The following is a 22,985-nucleotide window of genomic DNA, read 5'->3' on the forward strand; positions in this document are numbered from 1 at the left end:
CAGGCGCATCCTAGCAGCGCCACCAAGACGCAGAAGACCTGGAAGGCAAAGAAGTCGTCCATGTTTTGGGAGATGAGGCCACAGAACAGCACGCTGGACGAGCCGATAAGAGACGCCACCTGGCTGTACTTGATGAGCCTCAGCCGGATCTGGTGGTTCTCCGAGATCTCGGCGAAGAGGGCGCACTGGGCCAGGAGCACGAAGGTCAGCATGCCGTCAAAGGCACACAGCGTGATGACCAGGTGCATGCCGCTCAGCCAGTCGCCCGCCTCGTACGATCGCCACGGGAACCAGGCGAGCAGAAAGGCCAGGCTGTAGAAAGGAGCGCCATACAGGATGGACATCCGGCGCTGAGAGCAGCATGGAATGCGAGAGTTGTCCTGCAGGTAGCCGAAGAGCGGGTCGTTCAGCGCGTTCCAGATCATGTACACCACCTGAGCAAGACAAGAAGTGGATTATAACCACGAGACAGGAAAAAAGCACCAGGAATATTCTACAGGATTCCTGCATTATTTAGACAAAAGACTATCCCTGATTTTTCCATAGTTTCAAAATTTCCGTAATTTTAAATCTAAATTTCGGAAATATCGGAAACAGGGATCTCGAAAAGGTCTAGGAAAAATATCTGTTTCTTATTTTCCATACCTTGGATATTTTTCCAGACTTTTCTGAAATTTATAAAATTATGAAATCTAAGAAAACGTATTAGGAATTTTTCATCCGTAAATCTGATTCTCACTCACTCACTCATTCATTTTCTACCGCTTATCCGAACTACCTCGGGTCACGGGGAGCCTGTGCCTATCTCAGGCGTCATCGGGCATCAAGGCAGGATACACCCTGGACGGAGTGCCAACCCATCACAGGGCACACACACACACTCTCATTCACTCACGCACTCACACACTACGGACAATTTTCCAGAGATGCCAATCAACCTACCATGCATGTCTTTGGACTGGGGGAGGAAACCGGAGTACCCGGAGGAAACCCCCGAGGCACGGGGAGAACATGCAAACTCCACACACACAAGGTGGAGGTGGGAATCGAACCCCCAACCCTGGAGGTGTGAGGCGAATGTGCTAACCACTAAGCCACCGTGACCCCTCATCCGTAAATCTGATTTCAAATTTCAACCTCGTGCTTACTGTCCTGTGTCCTAGAGCTCCTGTACAAATCTATAAAGTCTGGGAAAAATCTAGAATTCCCATTTTTCCTACTTTGTAAATTTCCAGACTTAATCAGTATTATAAAATACAAGTCTGATCTAAAACATGAACCTCATATGAACCATGATAGGTTTCCTGTGGAAGTCAGGGGGAAGTCAGGAAAACTCATCCTTTGAAAACGTATTAAGTTTTACAGAAGTGTAAAGTTTAAAAATTGAAAAGAAAACTAACGGAAAAGCCGAGTTTTGTATTTTGAGAGTCTGATTTCTAATGTAAAACTTCATGTGCAGGTCTAAGAAGTCTGGAAAAGTGTAGAATTCCCGAGTTCAATTCAATTCGATTCGAATGTATTTGTAAAGCTCTTTTAACAATGGACGTTGTCTCAAAGCAGCTTCACAGAACATTAGAAATATAGTACAAAAAGTTTATTATACAAGATTAATATAATATAAAAACTCAAGATTAATATTACGTGATGGACCAGCAGTCAAGGCGCTGGGTTCCTAATCAGAAGGTCAGGGTTGAAGCCCACAAGCTGCTGAGACATCTACGTTGGGTCCTTGAACAAGGCCCTTAACCTCACCTGCTCCAGGGGCGCCGCACGATGGCTGACCCTGCGCTCTGACCCCAGGCTCATAATAACCTGGGATATGCGAAAATTTGGGGAAGTCGTGGCCTAATGGTTAGATGGTTTGACTCCTAACCCTAAGGCTGTGGGTTCGAGTCTCAGGCCGGCAATACCACAACTGAGGTGCCCTTGAGCAAGGCACCGACCCCCCCCCCAACTGCTCCCCGGGCACCACAGCATAAATGGCTGCCCACTGCTCTGAGTGTGTGTTCACTGTGTGTGTGTGTTCACTGCTGTGTGTGTGTGTGTGCACTTTGGATGGGCTAAATGCAGAGAACAAATTCTGAGTATGGGTCACCGTACTTAGGCGTATGTCACGTCACTTTTCATATTAGACTTATATTTTTTAGACTTATATTTATAGTTTGTATTTATCTCTAATGAGTTGACTGTGGCGACTGAGGTGAGGGAAAACTCCATTAGATGGAAGAGGAAGAAACCTTGAGAGGAACCAGACTATCCAGTTGCATGCTTTCTCAGACTTGTGAAAGAACGCCGCAAAGGTTAGCATCAGGCTTACAAATGAAACCAGAGCTGGCTGTCAGCTGGTTTCACATGAAGGTGTGCAATCTGCCAAACCCAAAACCTTTTGTCTGTCACCTTCCTAAACTTCAGTCTGCTCATATCCAACTAGATGATCAGCATTAAATCTAATGCATTATGCATTAAATCTAGTATATTTACGTGTTCTTTGGTCTGTCCATCTTGGGAAACCATTCGATTGTCTCCCTGTCGGTGAGAGCAGCATGTTCAATCTCTTCAGGAGGCTTTGAGACTCGAACTATCTAAAGAAGCACTAAGGAAGCTGTGAGGAGAAACACAGATCAGATCGTCGATAATCTTACACTGGATTTTAGTGTTAAAGAGAAATCTGAGCTGCTTTTTAGATGAACAAACCCTAACCCTAACACTTGGAGCGTCTCAGAGAGCAGAAATGGGTTTGATATCAACATTTACTCTGAACATACAAACATCTGTGTGGGGAAAAAAAATAACCGTTTAGAAACTTTTCAGATCTTTTCTATGAAAATATCACCTCTAGTGTTGTAGATAAAAACAGAAATCGTGATGAAACTCCAAAAATTCCAGAGTGTCTATTTTCATATTGAGCTTCATATTAACACCCCTGTGGAGCGAGACGTGAGGAAGACGTTTGTTTACAGATGATTACAGAGTTTTCATCAGGATGTCAGTGCAATAATCAACGAGGGAAAGAAAATCAAGTGCACGTTTACCTGCTACTGCTAAACTTATTCTATTCAATTCAATTCAAATCAAATTTATTTCTATAGCGCTTTTAACAATTGACGTCTCAAAGCAGCTTTACGGAACATAAACATAGAACAAAAGGTTAATATAAAGAATAATATAAAGATTAGTATAATACAAAAATTCAAGATTAATATTAGATATATTTAAATGTGTTTGTATTTATCCCCAATGAGCAAGTCTGAGGTGACTCAGGTGACTGTGGGGAGGAAAAACTCCCTTAGACGGTAAAGGAAGAAACCTTGAGAGGAACCAGACTCAAAGGGGAACCTCATCCTCATCCTCATCCTCATATGAGTGACAACTTCCTAGTTCCTTAACTGTGCCAAAATAGATCAATATCATTACACTGTACATTAGTATTTTTCATCTAAAACCTTTTTACATAAACACATATTCTTACACTTATCTATCTCATGTTATACCTCCTATTATTATTATTATTATTATTATTATTATTATTATTATTTATTATATTTTATATCTAGAGTTATGTGAAATATAACAGACAAATTGTTTTTAATATTATCTTTATATTATATTGTTATAGTTGAAGCAGATTTATATATCTTAGACATTTAGAATTATTATTATTATTTTTTTTTATATATAGAGTTGTGTGAAATAGAACAGACAAAATAAGATAATAATAATAAAATATTATTTATATATATTATATTTTTATATCTGAAGCAGATTCATATATCTTAGACATTTATTATTAGTATTAGTAGTAGTAGTATAGAGTTGTGTGAAATATAACGGACAAAATAAGGCAAATTTTTTTAAATATTATTTTTATATTATATTTGTTATATTTGTTAGAAATTTATTATTATTATTATTATTATTATTATTATTATTATTATTATTATAGAGTTGTGTGAAATATAACGGACAAAATAAGCCAATTTTTTTTAAATATTATTTTGATATTAAATTTTTTTATATTTGTTAGACATTCATTATTATTATTATTATTATTATTATTATTATTATCATCATCATCATCATCATCATCATCATCATCATCATCATCATTATCAATGGTGCTTGCAAAGTACCATTCTTATTCTCTTGCATACTTATTATTATTATTATTATTATTATTATTATTATTATTATTATAGAGTTGTGTGAAATATAACTGACAAAATAAGCCAGATTTTTTTTTTACTTATTATTTTTACGTTTTGCTGGGTTACAGGCAGTGATGTGAGGATTGAGAAGAAGCAGAAGAAGCAGAAGAAGCAGAAGAAGCAGATGATCATGCACTTCTTGCCATGATGATGATGTAGCAGGTGAAAGCAGGTGAAATGTCTCACCTGAGACTTGTGGAAATCTCCCTCTGATATGTTGTATTTGTTCAGGAAGAGTTTGACGTAATAAAAACTAAACATGCTGTTCATCATGCTGGAGCCGAGTGTCGTCATGCAGTAAGCCACTGAGGCTGGATGTGTCGACAGCCTCAAAACCTTCATGATTATTTGTCTGGATTCAGAAAACTATAAACGTGCGAAGACAAAATAGTCAAAACTACTCAAACTACTCATTGTGTACGGAAGTAGGCGTTGGGAGCTACAAGAGTCACGTGACGGCAAACACGCGTTATGATTGGATCACGAGCCTCCCCTGTTCGCGATCATTGGTCGTCGTCTCTCCCGTTGGCTCGATTTCAATCCGCGGGATGTTTCCTACTAGTGCGCGCGCTCTGCAGTGCACGCTGATGCGTTTAAAGTGCACTACTTAGTGGCCGAGGAGGTCATTTGGAACGCGGCGCGTATTTTCGTCCTGCTATGGAGTTTGCCACGTTGCCGCAGATGCAGAACGACGCCGCCGGGCGTGTTGGGATTTTTTCTTCTTCTTGACAGCAGCTTCCAAAGTGACCCGATGTAGAAGGTTTTCCGCGAGTGACGGAAGACTTAATAGAGCTCAGTGTTTGTTTTGTGAAAGGAGTAAAAATGCTCACGGATGTGATCGTGGAGGAGGATTTTAATGAGCAGGAGCTGTGGTTCAGCAGGAAGGAGCTGGAACATGGTGACATGATCATTCTTATTACTCATCACTCATCACTGATCATTCTTATTACTCATCACTCATCACTGATCATTCTTATTACTCATCACTCATCACTGATCATTCGTATTACTCATCACTCATCACTGATCATTCTTATTACTCATCACTCATCACTGATCATTCTTATTACTCATCACTCATCACTGATCATTCTTATTACTCATCACTCATCACTGATCATTCTTATTACTCATCACTCATCATTCTTATTACTCATCACTCATCACTGATCATTCTTATTACTCATCACTCATCACTGATCATTCTTATTACTCATCACTCATCACTGATCATTCTTATTACTCATCACTCATCACTGATCATTCTTATTACTCATCACTCATCACTGATCATTCTTATTACTAATCACTGATCATTCTTATTACTAATCACTCATCACTGATCATTCTTATTACTCATCACTGATCATTCTTATTACTCATCACTCATCACTGATCATTCTTATTACTCATCACTCATCACTGATCATTCTTATTACTCATCACTCATCACTGATCATTCTTATTACTAATCACTGATCATTCTTATTACTAATCACTCATCACTGATCATTCTTATTACTCATCACTCATCTCTGATCATTCTTATTACTCATCACTGATCATTCTTATTACTCATCACTCATCACTGATCATTCTTATTACTCATCACTCATCACTGATCATTCTTATTACTCATCACTCATCACTGATCATTCTTATTACTCATCACTCATCACTGATCATTCTTATTACTCATCACTCATCATTCTTATTACTCATCACTCATCACTGATCATTCTTATTACTCATCACTCATCACTGATCATTCTTATTACTCATCACTCATCACTGATCATTCTTATTACTCATCACTCATCACTGATCATTCTTATTACTCATCACTCATCACTGATCATTCTTATTACTCATCACTCATCACTGATCATTCTTATTACTCATCACTCATCACTGATCATTCTTATTACTCATCACTCATCACTGATCATTCTTATTACTCATCACTCATCACTGATCATTCTTATTACTCATCACTCATCACTGATCATTCTTATTACTCATCACTCATCACTGATCATTCTTATTACTCATCACTCATCACTGATCATTCTTATTACTCATCACTCATCACTGATCATTCTTATTACTCATCACTCATCACTGATCATTCTTATTACTCATCACTCATCATTCTTATTACTAATCACTGATCATTCTTATTACTAATCACTGATCATTCTTATTACTCATCACTCATCACTGATCATTCTTATTACTAATCACTGATCATTCTTATTACTAATCACTGATCATTCTTATTACTAATCACTGATCATTCTTATTACTAATCACTGATCATTCTTATTACTCATCACTGATCATTCTTATTACTAATCACATTTATTAGTACTCATCACATATATTACTCATCACTCATCACTGATCATTCTTATTACTAATCACTCATCACTGATCATTCTTATTACTCATCACTCATCACTGATCATTCTTATTACTAATCACTCATCTCTGATCATTCTTATTGCTAATCACTCATCACATTTATTACTAATCACTCATCACATATCATTCTAACTCATCACATTTATTACTCATCACTTATCATGTATTCTTACTCATCACATTTATTACTAATCACTCATCACATTTATTACTCCTCACTCATCACATTTGTTACTAATCACTCACCACATTTATTACTCATCACTGATCATGTATTCTTACTTGTTACTCATCACATTTATTACTAATCACTCACCACATCATTCTTACTAATCACTTATCACATTTGTTACTAATCACTCATCACATTTACTACTCATCACACGGGTTGCAAAGGGGCGGAAAGTTTCCGGTAAATTTCCGGAAACTTTCCACGGGAACTTAATCTGGGGAATTTTGGGAATATTCCAAATTGGAAACTTTACGAGAAGTTATGGAAATTTACGGGAATTTACGGGAATTTATGGGAATTATTTTGAAATATAAGGAAATGTATATAAACTATATCATATACAAACATAAATAAACATTTTGATTGGTCATAAGCAGACAAGCATACAAGGTAATACAAATTATAAAAATGACGTCTTGACTGATTTAATTGTAAGTAGAACTTTAATGGATTATTTCATTAAGTAACACAAAAGCATAATAAACATTATTATGCTTATAATAAACATAATAAACTTAATAATTGTAATAAACATATGTCCCTATGATTGCTGTAAAATGAAGCATTTTTTCTCAAGCTTATTAGGTCTCTGGTTTCAGCATTTTTCCTCTCAATCCTTTCAGGTCTCAATGGCTTCTTCCTGGACCTCCTCAACATCCTCCATGTCCTATTCTAATATTCTATTAATATTCATGATAATAAGCAACTAGTTAAATGACCCTAAAATAAAGTGTTACTGTGCATGTTACGGAAGAATGCAAGTACATGCAGAGGGTTTGGCCTCAATGGCCCTCCAGTAAGCAGTGTGCTGTGTGCAAGTGACCGAGGAACGCAGGGTACAAATTCAACTTAAATTGCATTAAATTATGCTGCAAGATTTTTTAACTACATTTAAGTTCCTTGTTCTAGGCAACTCTGCATTTTTTTAAATTCCCAATTTATTTCCATGTATTCCCGTTAATTCCCACGTATTCCCGTTAATTCCCACGTATTCCTGTTAATTCCCACCTATTCCTGTTAATTCCCACGTATTCTCGTTAATTCCCACGTATTCTCGTTAATTCCCACGTATTCTCGTTAATTCCCACGTATTCTCGTTAATTCCCACGTATTCCCGTTAATTCCCATGGAAACTTTCCAGCCTTGAAAATTCCCAGAATTTTGCAACCCTAGTAAGGATACAGATTTTTTAACGTAATGAGTCTCCAGTGTCAGATATGTATAAATGTTTTATTTGTTAGTCAGTGTAAAAGTGTAATAGTTAAAATAGTAATAAATTTTAAATAAATAAAATAGTACAAGATGAATAAAACGTCGGATTATCAGGGGAAGGAAATGTTGTTTTATTCCTTACTCGTTAAAATTCTTACAGCAGACTCTACAGTTTTAATCTATTAGTGTAGGTTTAATACCGTCCTCTTGTATTTGTTTATATTCACAGTGCACACTATAAAAATATTATTAGTGTTATTACGATGTCTTATTTCTGGTTGCCAGTTCATGTTTTTATCACCAAGTTCAGTCATGAGGATGTTTGTAATCCTGAAGGTCATAATGTGGGCTCTCGAGTCTCGAACCTCATAAAGTCTAAAGTCTAGACTCTGTCTTTATTTTGGATTAAACACCAGTGGAATCTGATTTGTTTGTTCACACTTGTATTTGAACACTGCTGTGAGAGGCAGCAGCTGGTATGAAGGAGAAAACTGTGGAAATTAATGAATGTTTCTTTGTTAGTTTCTTTTCAATGAGCAGCATGTTGTAGATGTCGATATAAAGATTCACATTATGTCTGTAAATAGAATAAAATGGTGGCTATAAGTTTATGCTTAAAGATCGGGCTATAATCAGATTATCGTGATTAGTAGTGAGCGTGATTTCTAATTGTGTGTGTGTGTGTGTGTGTGTGTGTGTGTGTGTGTGAGTGTGTGTGTGAGTGTGTGTGTGAGTGTGTGTGTGAGTGTGTGTGTGAGTGTGTGTGTGAGTGTGTGTGTGAGTGTGTGTGTGAGTGTGTGTGTGAGTGTGTGTGTGTGTGTGTGTGTGTGTGTGTGTGTGTGTGTGTGTGTGTGTGTGTGTGTGTGTGTGTGTGAGGTGCTCCATGTTGCTCTTGTGTCAGTTGTTGGTGTTGAATTCCTGTCTTTGTGCGGACAGGATGTACAGAGCTGTTTATTTACTGTGTGTGTGTTTGTTTGTTTGTGTGTTTCTTCGTGTGTGTAGATCTCCATCTGGCCGCAGAGTTGGGAAAGTCTCTGCTGGAGAGGAACCATGATCTTGAGCAGGGTCTTCAGCAGATGTACTCCACCAATCAGGAGCAGCTGCAGGAGATTGAGGTGAGTTCTCTTCTACTCTTCATACTCTAGATTTCACAACATGTCCTTCATGCTGAGAGAGAGGGAGAGAGAGAGATAGAGGGAGATGGAGATGGAGAGAGGGAGATGGAGATGGAGAGAGGGAGATGGAGATGGAGAGAGGGAGATGGAGATGGAGAGAGGGAGAGATGGAGATGGAGAGAGGGGGAGATGGAGATGGAGAGAGGGAGAGATGGAGATGGAGAGAGGGAGAGATGGAGATGGAGAGAGGGGGAGATGGAGAGAGGGGGAGATGGAGATGGAGAGAGGGAGATGGAGATGGAGAGAGGGAGATGGAGATGGAGAGATGGAGATGGAGAGATGGAGAGAGAGATGGAGATGGAGAGAGAGATGGAGATGGAGAGAGAGAGAGATGGAGATGGAGAGAGAGAGAGATGGAGAGAGAGAGAGATGGAGAGAGAGAGATGGAGAGATGGAGATGGGGAGAGAGAGAGATGGAGAGGGGGCAGATGTTCAGTCCGATCACTTTAACCATCTTCACGTGTTTCTGTATCCACACTGAAGTCTGTGTGAATGTTTGTTTTCCTGGTTGCACAGTACAGGAGTTCCAGCGTCCCTGGTGTTACAGAGACTAGTAAAGTAGTGCTAGAGAACTCTAGACCCAGAACTCTAGACCCAGAACTCTAGACCCAGAACTCTAGACTCTAGATTTGTCTTGTCAAATATGGATTTAACTAGAAATAGTTTTTTTTACATTTATCTAACATCATCTATAAACATCAGTTAATCTGTGTAATAAAGATGCCTGATGGACTGAAATAGTTTAAAAAGGGAAGAGAAAGCAGATTAATTTAAAGCTAACGACAAATGTGGCACTCGGGTGTTGTTACCACGGAAACTGGGACTGCGCCTCTGACAAAGTTTATTTTCTGCTGAAATGGCATCCGGTCATCTCACACGTACACGTGGGTGTGTTGCTGTTAAGACCTGGTCTATGTGTAAAGAAGCAGACAAAAAGTGTCCGAGCTTTACGTAGCAGGAATGTGTTCTGTCCAGTTTTCAGTTCTCAGAAATCCAACGTTTTGTTTTGTTTTGTTTTGTTTTGTTTTGTTTTGTTTTGTTTTGTCCTGCCTCCGTCTCGTATTTCTGATGTTTCAGTGGAATGTTTCACTCATACGTGACGTCGTTTGAGTTACGCATCACTGACTTCACAAACAGGAAATAGGGAGACGGTCAGCAGACTTGATGACTTACAGTAATGTCTTCTGATTTAAAAATAACAAATAATAGATTTATTTGAATCATTCAGTCTCAAGTTATGTCTCCTTTACGTAATAATTTGAAATTGAACATCATGGTCCAAATCAGCAGAGCTTGTGTAGTGAAATCAGTAACAGTACAGAGTTTAAAATGTCTGTGTGTCTGTGTGTCTGTGTCTGTGTCTGTCTGTGTCTGTGTCTGTCTGTGTGTGTGTGTGTCTGTGTGTGTGTCTGTGTGTGTGTCTGTGTGTGTGTCTGTGTGTGTGTCTGTGTGTGTGTCTGTGTGTGTGTGTGTGTGTGTGTGTGTGTCTGTGTGTCTGTGTGTGTGTGTGTCTGTGTGTGTGTGTGTCTGTGTGTGTGTGTGTGTCTGTGTGTGTGTCGTGTCTGTGTGTGTGTGTGTGTGTGTCTGTGTGTGTGTGTGTGTGTGTGTGTGTGTCTGTGTGTGTGTGTGTGTCTGTGTGTGTGTCGTGTCTGTGTGTGTGTGTGTGTGTGTCTGTGTGTGTGTGTGTGTCTGTGTGTGTGTGTGTGTCTGTGTGTGTGTGTGTCTGTGTGTGTGTGTGTGTGTGTGTGTGTGTGTGTGTGTCTGTGTGTCTGTGTCTGTGTGTGTCTGTGTCTGTGTGTGTCTGTGTGTGTGTCTGTGTCTGTGTCTGTGTCTGTGTGTGTGTGTGTCTGTGTGTGTGTGTCTGTGTCTGTGTGTGTGTGTGTGTGTGTGTGTGTGTGTGTGTTTCTCTCTCAGTACCTGAACAAGCAGGTGGAGTTACTGAGGCAGATGAACGATCAGCACACTAAAATGTACGAGCAGCTAGATGTTGCAGCGCGAGACCTGGAGACCACGAACCACCGGCTGGTGCTGGACAACCGCACGGCTCAGGGAAAGATCCAGAGGTGAGGACTGTCATGGAGATCTGTGTTTAAACCTGATTCAGTACACGACTCTCACATTGTTCTCACAGTGGGGTCTGAGAAGTGAAGCCAGAGAATTATTACCTCATACTGTATTGTACCTGTTCTCTACATCACGCCGCTATCCCTCATCGCTCCTCTTCCTCCGGCGTTTCAGCCTGACTGAGACCATTGACAGTCTGCAGTCTCACATGGAGACGTTACAGAAGCAGGTGGAGGAGCTGAAGGCGTCACAGTCGGAGCGCTCGAGGAGAGAACGTGCTGAAACTCGTCGTCGTGGCCTCGCCGCTCAGAGTGTCTCCTGCCTCTACGACCTGCACCGTGATATGTGAGTCTGTGCACGTTGTTCTATTAACCAATCTACCATGTTTATGCATGTGGGATACAAGTGTACATGTCTCCCCGGTCCCCACCTGGTCTCCCCGGTCCCCACCTGGTCTCCCCGGTCGTCTCCCCGGTCCCCACCTGGTCTCCCCGGTCGTCTCCCCGGTCCCCACCTGGTCTCCCCGGTCCCCTTCTGGTCTCCCCGGTCCCCCCTTGGTCTCCCCGGTCCCCCCTTGGTCTCCCCGGTCCCCCCTTGGTCTCCCTGGTCCCCTTCTGGTCTCCCCGGTCCCCTTCTGGTCTCCCGGTCCCCTTTCTCTCCTCATTTGAACCTCTTCTCGTATTCTGATTGACTTGAGCCCTAGAGACAAAAGAAACTAGAACCATGACATGATGGAGGTTTTCAGACTAAACCTTCACCCTCCTTTAGACCTGTGGATCAGTGCAGCTGTGATTTATTATTGTTTTTGTTACACTGATCGACGTTAAGTTCAGTATGGAGTTCAGTTCCTTGTTGCTTCCTTAGAAGTTCCCTGAACATGTGACCTGGTTATAACACTGCATAAGCACATTAAAGCTCCTGAAACGTTCTGCACAAAAACATGGTGAGGTCACATGACCCTCCAGTGAGGCTGGTCAAATCTTCTCTAATCTTCAGGTCTGTTATGTAATCTTTTCAAACCCAAACAAAGGCTCCACAGGAGCGTGCCATGAGCCGTGGCTCCTTCACAAGACGTTAGACCTTCATCAAGACAAGACTGAGCAAGTTTATTCCTTCAGTTCATGAACACAGTCCAGAGAAACTAGGAACTTCACTCACTGGTCCAGTATGAAGGAACTTCACTCACTGGTCCACACCTCCACACACACCAGTGTTTTATCCGAGTGAACGTTGTTTTTAAACGATGTTTCCGGACCTTCCGCCCTGTTGCTTTTTATAACCACAAGAATGTTTGAGGACGTAATGAGCGTCTCCTTTAAAAGGACCAGCGCTGAGTTTTACTTCCTGAGAGAAGCAGACAGGATGGTAACAATATGAAGGAGTGAAAAGGAACACGGGAGAAAACGTATAAAAGATATTAAACACTAGTCTAAAAGTCAACACACTTAGATGAAAAAACAAAAACGTTTCCATCTCGATTTCTTTTTTTTAGTTGTCGTGTCCCACCCTTTCGTGTCCCACCCTTTCGTGTCCCACCCTTTCGTGTCCCACCCTGTCGTGTCCCACCCTGTCGTGTCCCACCCTGTCCTGTCCCACCCTGTCGTCTTCCACGCTGTCTGTTTGTGTGGTTTGTTGTTTTTGTTTGTTTTTAATTAAAAAAAACTCAGGAATATTTAGAGATGAAGATCAACTGAACATCTGAGGAGCACGAAAAGCATTTTGTAAAATGAATGATGTTAGATATAATTTACTGATTTAAGTGTCTGTCTACTTGTCTGTCTGTCTACTTGTCTGTCTGTCTACTTGTCTGTCTGTCTGTCTACTTGTCTGTCTGTCTGTCTACTTATCTGTCTGTCTGTCTGTCTACTTATCTGTCTGTCTACTTGTCTGTCTGTCTACTTGTCTGTCTGTCTGTCTACTTATCTGTCTGTCTACTTATCTGTCTGTCTACTTATCTGTCTGTCTACTTATCTGTCTGTCTGTCTACTTGTCTGTCTGTCTACTTGTCTGTCTGTCTACTTGTCTGTCTGTCTACTTATCTGTCTGTCTGTCTACTTATCTGTCTGTCTGTCTGTCTACTTGTCTCTGTCTGTCTACTTATCTGTCTGTCTGTCTGTCTACTTATCTGTCTGTCTACTTATCTGTCTGTCTACTTATCTGTCTGTCTACTTATCTGTCTGTCTGTCTGTCTGTCTGTCTGTCTGTCTACTTGTCTGTCTGTCTACTTGTCTGTCTGTCTACTTGTCTGTCTGTCTGTATGTCTGTCTGTCTACTTGTCTGTCTGTCTACTTGTCTGTCTGTCTACTTGTCTGTCTGTCTGTCTGTCTACTTATCTGTCTGTCTGTCTGTCTGTCTACTTATCTGTCTGTCTACTTATCTGTCTGTCTACTTGTCTGTCTGTCTACTTGTCTGTCTGTCTGTCTACTTATCTGTCTGTCTACTTATCTGTCTGTCTACTTATCTGTCTGTCTACTTATCTGTCTGTCTGTCTACTTGTCTGTCTGTCTACTTGTCTGTCTGTCTACTTGTCTGTCTGTCTACTTATCTGTCTGTCTGTCTACTTATCTGTCTGTCTGTCTACTTATCTGTCTGTCTGTCTGTCTACTTGTCTCTGTCTGTCTACTTATCTGTCTGTCTGTCTGTCTACTTATCTGTCTGTCTACTTATCTGTCTGTCTACTTATCTGTCTGTCTACTTATCTGTCTGTCTGTCTGTCTGTCTGTCTGTCTGTCTGTCTACTTGTCTGTCTGTCTACTTGTCTGTCTGTCTACTTGTCTGTCTGTCTGTATGTCTGTCTGTCTACTTGTCTGTCTGTCTACTTGTCTGTCTGTCTACTTGTCTGTCTGTCTGTCTGTCTACTTATCTGTCTGTCTGTCTGTCTGTCTACTTATCTGTCTGTCTACTTATCTGTCTGTCTACTTGTCTGTCTGTCTACTTATCTGTCTGTCTGTCTGTCTACTTGTCTGTCTGTCTACTTGTCTGTCTGTCTACTTATCTGTCTGTCTGTCTACTTATCTGTCTGTCTGTCTGTCTACTTATCTGTCTGTCTGTCTACTTGTCTGTCTGTCTGTCTACTTGTCTGTCTGTCTACTTGTCTGTCTGTCTACTTGTCTGTCTGTCTACTTGTCTGTATGTCTGTCTGTCTGTCTACTTATCTGTCTGTCTGTATACTTATCTGTCTGTCTGTCTACTTATCTGTCTGTCTGTCTACTTATCTGTCTGTCTGTCTACTTATCTGTCTGTCTACTTATCTGTCTGTCTACGTGTCTGTCTGTCTGTCTACTTGTCTGTCTGTCTACTTGTCTGTCTGTCTACTTGTCTGTCTGTCTACTTATCTGTCTGTATGTCTACTTATCTGTCTGTCTACTTGTCTGTCTGTCTACTTATCTGTCTGTATGTCTACTTATCTGTCTGTCTGTCTACTTATCTGTCTGTCTACTTGTCTGTATGTCTGTATGTCTGTCTGTCTACTTGTCTGTCTGTCTACTTGTCTGTCTGTCTACTTGTCTGTCTGTATGTCTGTCTGTCTACTTGTCTGTCTGTCTGTATGTCTGTCTGTCTACTTGTCTGTATGTCTGTCTGTCTACTTGTCTGTCTGTCTACTTATCTGTCTCTGTCTACTTGTCTGTCTGTCTGTCTGTCACACTCCTTAATCCATTCTTTGAGTCATCCTTCATCCCTTAATTGATATTTATCCATCTCTGTCTGTCTGTCGACTCAACCATCCATCATGCTTTAATTAATCAACATGTTTATCCATTCTTAGCATAAATCTGTCAAACTTGAAAGCAGTCTGTGATTTAAGCTCTCTCTCTCTCTCTCTCTCTCTCTCTCTCTCTCTCTCTCTCTCTCTCTCTGTGTGTGTGTGTGTGTGTGTGTGTGTGTGTGTGTGTGTGTGTGTGTGCAGGCATCTGAGCTCAGAGAGCCTCAGTGATGATCGCTCGTGGTGGGCGCTGGATGGTGGTCTGGTGGAGGAGGAGAAATCGGCCCTTCAGAGTGCACTGCGTAGTCTACACACCCAGCTGGGCAGCGAGCGCGAACGCCGGGAAGCGGCGGAGAAGGTTACAGAGCTGGCAGAGCGAGAGAACCGAGCGCTGGAGGAACAGCTGGCACAGCTGGAGGGGACGCGGCGTCACCAGGCCGAGCTAGAGGCGGAGGTGGAGGAGCTTCGGCAGTTGTGGCGCTCTGAAACATCGCGCGTTAGACCTACAGACTCGCTCATAGCCGATGCCGTGTTCTTCCTCACCGAGGAGAAAGGGGCGGAGTCAGGGGCAGAGGTGATAGAGGTAGAGGAAGAGGACGGGTCCGAACAGGAGCTGAGACGCGTGCACGATCTGACTTGTATACGGCGATCTGAGGCGGTGAGGCAGCGTGGCATCTCTCTGCTGAACGAGGTGGACGCGCAGTACAGTGTCCTGAAGACCAAATACGAGGAGCTGCTGTTGCGCTGCCACGGCGGAGACCCCAGTCACAAAGCCGTCCAGACTCCCACCGCCTCCCTCAAAACTCGACCCGCCTCCCTAACGGACGACACCTACCAGCCCGAGTACAGGGCTCTCTTCAAGGAGATCTTCACTTGTATTCAGAAGACCAAAGAGGACCTGAGTGAAAACCGTACCAAGCCCAGGCACAAGCACACACTCTGAGCTCTGTGTCTGTGTGGGGATTTAAACAGCAGTATTATTATCAGCCTCCGTCCATTTTAAAAACGTCGCACGTTTGTTTTCATTCATGTGGAAGGTGCAGCCTGGGACACAGTGGGATATCAGGCGTGTGCTCAGGAGCCCAACGAGCATTAACACTGGTGTCAGACATACAGCCATGAGAGACACTCGGCTCGGCCGACACGGCGCTTCAGTACCGCTTTTACTTTCTGCATTGATTTGATGTTACATTTCAGAAATGAATGTTCATTTTGTTTTATTTCACGTGTCAGTCACGTGTCAGTCACGTGTCAGTCACTAAACTTTAAATCACAGTGAAATGTTTCTACACCTGATGTGAACACTTGGGGCTTAGACTGGCATGAGTTGTGTCTGCTGCCCCCTAGTGGCCCTGCAGTGTGTCTGTTCCGTGTGATATGTCCAGGATTAAACACACACACCTCACACTAACTAATAAATACACACATATACACAACTCACACTAACACACACTATCCAGTTTTAAACACATGCACACCTCACACTAACACACACACGCTGTCCAGGTTTAAACACACACACTGTGCAGGTTCTAACACACACACCGTACAGGTTTAAACACACACACACACACCTCACACTAACTAATAAATACACAGATACACACACAACTCACACTAACACACACACTGTCCAGGTTTAAACACACACACACCGTCCAGGTTTAAACACACACACACCGTCCAGGTTTAAACACACACACACACCATCCAGGTTTAAACACACACACACACTGTGCAGGTTCTAACACACACACCGTCCAGGTTTAAACACACACACCTACCGTCCAGGTTTAAACACACACTGCAGGTTCTAACACACACACCGTACAGGTTTAAACACACAAACACACACACCCCTCACACTAACTAATAAATACACAGATACACACTGTACAGACATCTAACAGTACTAACATCTCACTGTACAGACATCTAACAGTACTGACATCTAACAGTACTGACACGTCGGAGTGAAACGTTTCTGGAACCTTCTGCCGCTCTGCACTTTATTCTATTTTATGCATTTCAGGTTTTTTTTAATTGTATTTATTGTTTATTTCCAGTGGATGTCGATCTAATAAGAGCTTTATTTTATTTTTTTATTTATTTTGGTCGTTTTGTTTAGTCACTGTGTATTTATTTATTTCTTTTTTTTGCATTGCAAACACTGAGTCGATGTGTTTCTTCATAGATTTATAAAAACTCGACGATCCTTAACCTCGTACCGAATCCCCACTTAAAGGGGATTAAAGAGTCGGGACAGGAAACTTGCTCTAATTTGCTCTAAATGTTGTCGATGTTTGTTTGTTCTCGTCTGGGTTTTGCACTGGAGCCGTGACGATGAGCTGAGAGCTGGTGCTAACTCGTCGGTCCTTGTTTTATTTCTTTGTTTTCTTCCCCCTCGAGAACGATGTTGTGTCTCCCGCTGACATCACCGGGGGACGTCACGGTTATCGTTATCGAAATTTTGTTTCCTCTCACTGACTGTTGACGTATTAACAGTGGACGGGGACGGGGATGGGAAACCCCCCCCCCGGGGACGGGGAAAAAAAACGCTAAAGTGCTCATTTTGACAAAAGAAACTTGAGTGCACATCATACAAAGAATGCAAAAAGAATTGCAAAAAAAAAAAAAAAAAAAAGGTTGTTGAAAAATTGTTCCTTTAACATTTCCAGGCTTCCTGATGTGGGATGGAGCGTTTATTATTGTCACGTTTCAGAAGTGAGACAACGTGAACGTGATGGACAGATGATGCAATGGTGAAGATGATGGAGATGATGATTATTATGTGAGGGTGATTATGATTGTGAGGGTGATGGAGATGGTGATGATTGTGAGGGTGATGGAGATGATGATGATGCTGTGATGGAGATGATGATGATGATGCTGTGATGGAGATGATGATGATTGGGAGGGTAATGGAGATGATGATGATGTGATTTAGATGATGATGATGTGATGGAGATGATGTGATGGAGATGATATGATGGACAGTGAAAGTTTGTGTAAGGAAATGTTAGAGATGTTTAAACACGCGGTTGTGACGTGACGCAGGATGTTTTTGCACGTACAAGAAGAAGAAGAAATACGAAGGAAGGTGTTTCGACTTTGAGGGTTTTTTTTATTGTTTGTTGGGGAAACTTTGTAAAATATCTCGGGTTCACGTATTTACTCCATTTGGACAACTTTATTTGATTTCTTGAAATCTGGGTCATTTGAATGTTCTTGAGATGACGAGCTCAGCTTCTGTCCATTGATGTTGAAGCCTTTAATTCTTTATCTGAGGTCTTCAGTTACTGTTTACCAGAAAATCTAAAACAAGACTTACCTTGTTCTGCATAACCAGCCGAATTCCTGCAGTTCAGTAGATGACAGAATTTTTTTCCATTTTTTTATTTATTTTTCCCGCAGGTCAGAGGTCACTTGTATAAAGTTGAGCAAAAAAAAAGCAGGATCACTTTATCACCGTAGCAACAGGTCAAAAGTCATAAAAATCTGTGCTTAAACCATAAGTTTTGGCACCTGTGCTTTGCGTCAGACATTAAGCTCATGTCGAATTTTCTGATTGTCTATTTACAGATTGGAAAAAATCCCAGAATCTTAGAAACCAAGTAAAAGTAAAAAAAAAAAAAAAAAAGTGGAAAAATGGAGTAAATAAAAATACTTGACTAGAAATGTTCTATTAGTGCTTCCTTAGGTCACAACTATAGCATGAGTTTTATTTAACGTGATAAATGTTAATAATTTCCTAACAAACTTAAATATCCTGAATACTAGAGATCTGTTTATAGCAATAAGTCGTAGATAAAAGTCAACTTGTAGCGTTTAGACGTTTACCGATCGGTCGGATCGCGTGACGTGTTCGACGAATCCAGCCGTGGGAACGCCGATCGGTCAAACGGCTCATTTGCATATTCCTATTAGCGAGGCGGATATCGTAATATATTTATTTCAGAATTTACTTAATAGATGAACGTAATGTGTAGAGATCAGAGTCTTCAATCCAGTTGGACAACTTTAAAGGCTAAGAAGTTAAAATAGTTACGTTTTTTATGCTAATGCTTGAATGAAGCTTGACCTAAGTGTGAACCAGCGTATACACACACTGTCACACAAAGTCCATTCCTGATCGTTTCCCTCCCTGATTGTATTTTTCTTTCCTGACTCAGTCGTCTGTACTGTACTGAGAATGTTTGACCTGGTCATTAACTGCTTATAAACCCTAATATGCATAACCTGTAATATGGTGCTGAACTTTGTAGATGAATGCCATTAAAAATGCCTTTAAAAAAATAAGAAGAGTTTCTGAGAGGCACGAACAGCAGCTAACGCTCGATTCGGTTCAAAATGGCCGATTAAAGAAAGATTTGCAATTCAACGAGTCTCATGTGTGTTTATTAGATATAAGTCTGTTTTATCTGCAAAATAACATTGTTCATCTCTGTGGGTGTGGCCTTGACTACATTACCAAAGAAAGCTAACTGTAGCTGCGTACGTTTGACAGAGCTGTCCGTGATCTCTGCAACTCCTTTTAAATATTTATTTTTCTTTGTATTAACATGAGGTCGTGTATGAGGAGATGAAACTCTTATAACTGGGATAATGAGGGAGGGCTTTATGTGTCTGTGGGAAGTGGGAGGGATTTATGTGTCTGTGGGAGTGGGAAGGGATTTATGTGTCTGTGGGAGGGGGAGGGATTTATGTGTCTGTGGGAGGGGGAGGGATTTATGTGTCTGTGGGAGGGGAAGAGGGAGGGATTTATGTGTCTGTGGGAGGGGAAGAGGGAGGGATTTATGTGTCTGTGGGAAGGGGAAGGGATTTATGTGTCTGTGGGAGGGGGAGGGATTTATGTGTGTGTGGGTGGGGGTGGGTTTTTTGTGTGTGTGGGTGGGGGTGGGATTTTTGTGTCTGTGGGAGGGGAAGAGGGAGGGATTTATGTGTCTGTGGGAGGGGAAGAGGGAGGGATTTATGTGTCTGTGGGAGGGGAAGAGGGAGGGATTTATGTGTCTGTGGGAGGGGGAGGGATTTATGTGTCTGTGGGAGGGGGAGGGATTTATGTGTCTGTGGGAGGGGGAGGGATTTATGTGTCTGGGAGGGGAAGTGGGAGGGCTTTATGTGTCTGTGGGCGGGGGAGCGGGAGGGATTTATGTGTCTGTGGGAGAGGAAGAGGGAGGGATTTATGTGTCTGGGATTGGAAGAGGGAGGGCTGTATGTCTGTAGGAGGTGAAGTGGGAGGGATTTATGTGTCTGTGGGAGGGGAAGAGGGAGGGCTTTATGTGTCTGTGGGAGGGGAAGAGGAAGGGCTTTACGTGTCTGTGGGAGGGGGAGGGATTTATGTCTGGGGTGGGTAAGAGGGAGGGCTTTATGTGTCTGTGGGAGGGGGAGGCGAAGATGGAGGGCTTTATGTGTCGGGGGAAGGATTTGTGTGTCTGAGAGGGGGAGGGGGAGGGATTTATGTGTCTGTGGGAGGGGAAGAGGGAGGGATTTATGTGTCTGTGGGGGGGAGGCGAAGAGGCAGGGTATTATGTGTCTGTGGGAGGGGGAGGGGTTTTATGCGTCTGGGAGGGGGAGGGATTTATGTGTCTGGGAGGGGAAGTGGGAGGGCTTTATGTGTCTGTAGGAGGGGAAGCGGGAGGGATTTATGTGTCTGTGGGAGGGGAAGAGGGAGGGATTTATGTGTCTGTGGGAGGGGGAGGGATTTATGTGTCTGGGTGGGTAAGAGGGAGGGCTTTATGTGTCTGTGGGAGGGGAAGAGGGAGGGCTTTATGTGTCTGTGGGAGGGGAAGAGGGAGGGCTTTATGTCTGTGGGGGGGAGGGCTTTATGTGTCTGTGGGAGGGGAAGAGGGAGGGCTTTATGTGTCTGTGGGAGGGGAAGAGGGAGGGCTTTATGTCTGTGGGAGGGGGAGGGCTTTATGTGTCTGTGGCAGGGGAAGAGGGAGGGGTTTCCATTACAGATTTCTTGTACGATGTTTAGAGAAGGCAGCAGTGGAGAAGGCAGCAGTGGAGAAGGCAGCAGTGGGGAAAAATACAGCACAACGAAACTGTCCACTATCTTGGAAACAACAACGTTTTTGAAAAAGCTACTATGATAATTGAAAACTTACATTTTGTATTTTCAGATTTAGAGAACTGGCTTTGAGAAGACTTGCAGTGGTCATTAACTTAGAACCTGGAATTAAACATGTGACTCAAATAATTACACAAGGAATATTACACCTTTTATTACCCTCCTTTACATCCCATAAATTATTTACGTCTAAAACACCAGACAACAAACAACAGGTTACAACACGGCAATTATAGGAACAATAACAACTCACTGAGTGACAGGAAGTTCAGAGTGACGAGCGAGAACTGTGAGAAAATCCAAAACGACTCTCACAGTTCTGTCATTTAAAAGAAGTTCTGAGGTAAACGTGCAGTGTTTTATACTCCGTCCTCTCAGATTTACAGCTTCACACGTGACCTGACAAGACGGGTTGTGTTTAATAAAAAAGTTTTATTAAAGTTTTACAACATGCAGCAAATGTGTTCCTAAAATCCATATTTCTGATGACAGAGTAAATCTGGATGGTCTTTCTATTACATCATGTGCAGCAGTAAAAGACCTCGGTGTGATTATTGATACCATTTGTCTCTCATTTGAAGCTCACATAAATAATACCACAAGCGTAGCCTTCTTTCATCTCAGAAACATTGTCTTCTCGACCACATCACTTCTATCTTATCCTCATTGCACTGGATATCAGTCAAGTTTCACGTTGATTATAAAATACTATTATTAACCTATAAAGCACTTAACGGTCTCCTGCCACAGTACCTGAGTGATATTTTGTTTTTTTTATGATCCGTCACACATACTTCGATCAAAAGGTGCAGGCTATTTGTTAGTACCTCAAGTCTCCAGCAGGGGGCAGAGCTCTTTCTCGCAGATGTTGCCGGCTTACAACCATTGCAAGTTGCTCAGGTTTGCAGACTGTAGAGTGGTGGGACGCTTTATATCCCAGGAAGCCCTTCCGGCTCTAGCCTTTTAGTTATGATGTCATAGCTAATCTTGCCAGAGTCCATGTCTGCACTTTGCCCATAATTTACATTGTCCATAACCTGATTACAGTCATACCTAACAATTTTCTCTCTCTCTGTTGAGCTATACAGTATACGCTACTCCCGAGCTCCCAGTGTTCCGAGTTCCTAGCCTGATCGTCTCTCTTGCCCCTTTTCCACCGAGGCAGTTTGAGTGCTGGTTCGGAGCCTAATTTAGAACCAGTTCTTTCTTTATCGACAGCCATAGCACCGGCTTTGAACCAGGAAAAGTGGTTCTTAAGTAACACCAAAACGTTGCTGGTCTAGACTTAAGAACCGCTTGTGTCAGGAGCTGTGGGCGGGGCTGTGGGCGGGGCTACTGTTAGCGCATTTGATAATATACCTTAAGTATACTAATGTTTAATACACTTTTACTTTACCGCGATATGATACATTATCAGCACACATGATAGTAAGTAGCTACATGCTAAGGCTAACTTTTTCTGTGTTAATGATAAAATAACGTTATGTACTTTCTCGATAACAACCTCTGATTATACAGATTACATGGAGCTGCACGTACACGTTGGATTCGCCGCGTTTGGGTGTTAATGTAGGTTCACAAAGCCATGAGCATTAACAGTAAAGCAACATCCGCCATTGTTGTGTTTGTGTTTGCCGCTGCTGCACTAACGTTGCTGGGACACGTGACACGTATACAGTGACGTCAGACTCGGCTCTGTGACGGCTCTCTAGCCGGTGGAAAGGCAAACCGGTTCTTAGAAGGTTTGCCAGTGGAACCAACTTTGAACCAGCACCAGCACTAGCTCTGAACCAGCACCCGGTTCTTTTTGGTGGAAAAGAGGCATCTGATGTTCTACCCTGATTGGAGTCTCGTTGCCCGGTGGTCACCTTGCCAGGGCTTGATCTACATGGTCAGACAG

The 22,985-nt window shown here is 42.0% G+C and overlaps 2 protein-coding genes across 4 annotated transcripts in view; one reads left to right on the plus strand and one right to left on the minus strand.

The window, feature by feature from the left end:
• Positions 1 to 4,650, minus strand: part of mfsd13al (major facilitator superfamily domain containing 13a-like) — a 14,835-nt gene extending 10,185 nt beyond the window's left edge. The window contains exons 1-2 of one of the 2 annotated variants that reach the window (XM_060897315.1): positions 4,392 to 4,650; positions 1 to 434 (exon numbers count right to left, since the gene is read on the minus strand). The exon at positions 1 to 434 is cut by the window's left edge and continues 286 nt beyond it. In XM_060897315.1, the coding sequence (XP_060753298.1) occupies positions 1 to 434; positions 4,392 to 4,547 (590 nt within the window). In that variant the 5' untranslated portion in view covers positions 4,548 to 4,650. Of the gene's footprint in view, positions 435 to 2,481; positions 2,634 to 4,391 lie in introns of those variants that run through there. The other variant, XM_060897316.1, reaches the window with a different exon arrangement.
• A 171-nt stretch (positions 4,651 to 4,821) lies between these two features.
• Positions 4,822 to 19,396, plus strand: cdr2a (cerebellar degeneration-related protein 2a). Of its 2 annotated transcripts, XR_009650177.1 has the most exons (6): positions 4,822 to 5,103; positions 9,076 to 9,188; positions 11,163 to 11,311; positions 11,487 to 11,657; positions 15,220 to 16,677; positions 16,730 to 19,396. XR_009650177.1 is itself a non-coding variant. In XM_060897317.1 (5 exons), exons 1-5 carry the CDS (start codon positions 5,028 to 5,030, stop codon positions 15,956 to 15,958), a joined length of 1,248 nt encoding a protein of 415 aa, XP_060753300.1. In that variant the 5' UTR covers positions 4,822 to 5,027; the 3' UTR covers positions 15,959 to 19,396. The 2 variants fall into 2 exon arrangements, 1 of the variants encoding a protein (XP_060753300.1); XM_060897317.1 differs by having other exon boundaries at positions 15,220 to 19,396.
• The last annotated feature ends 3,589 nt before the right edge of the window (positions 19,397 to 22,985 follow it).

The sequence above is a fragment of the Tachysurus vachellii genome, chromosome 21 (assembly GCF_030014155.1).
Source record: "Tachysurus vachellii isolate PV-2020 chromosome 21, HZAU_Pvac_v1, whole genome shotgun sequence".
NCBI classification, from domain to species: domain Eukaryota; kingdom Metazoa; phylum Chordata; class Actinopteri; order Siluriformes; family Bagridae; genus Tachysurus; species Tachysurus vachellii.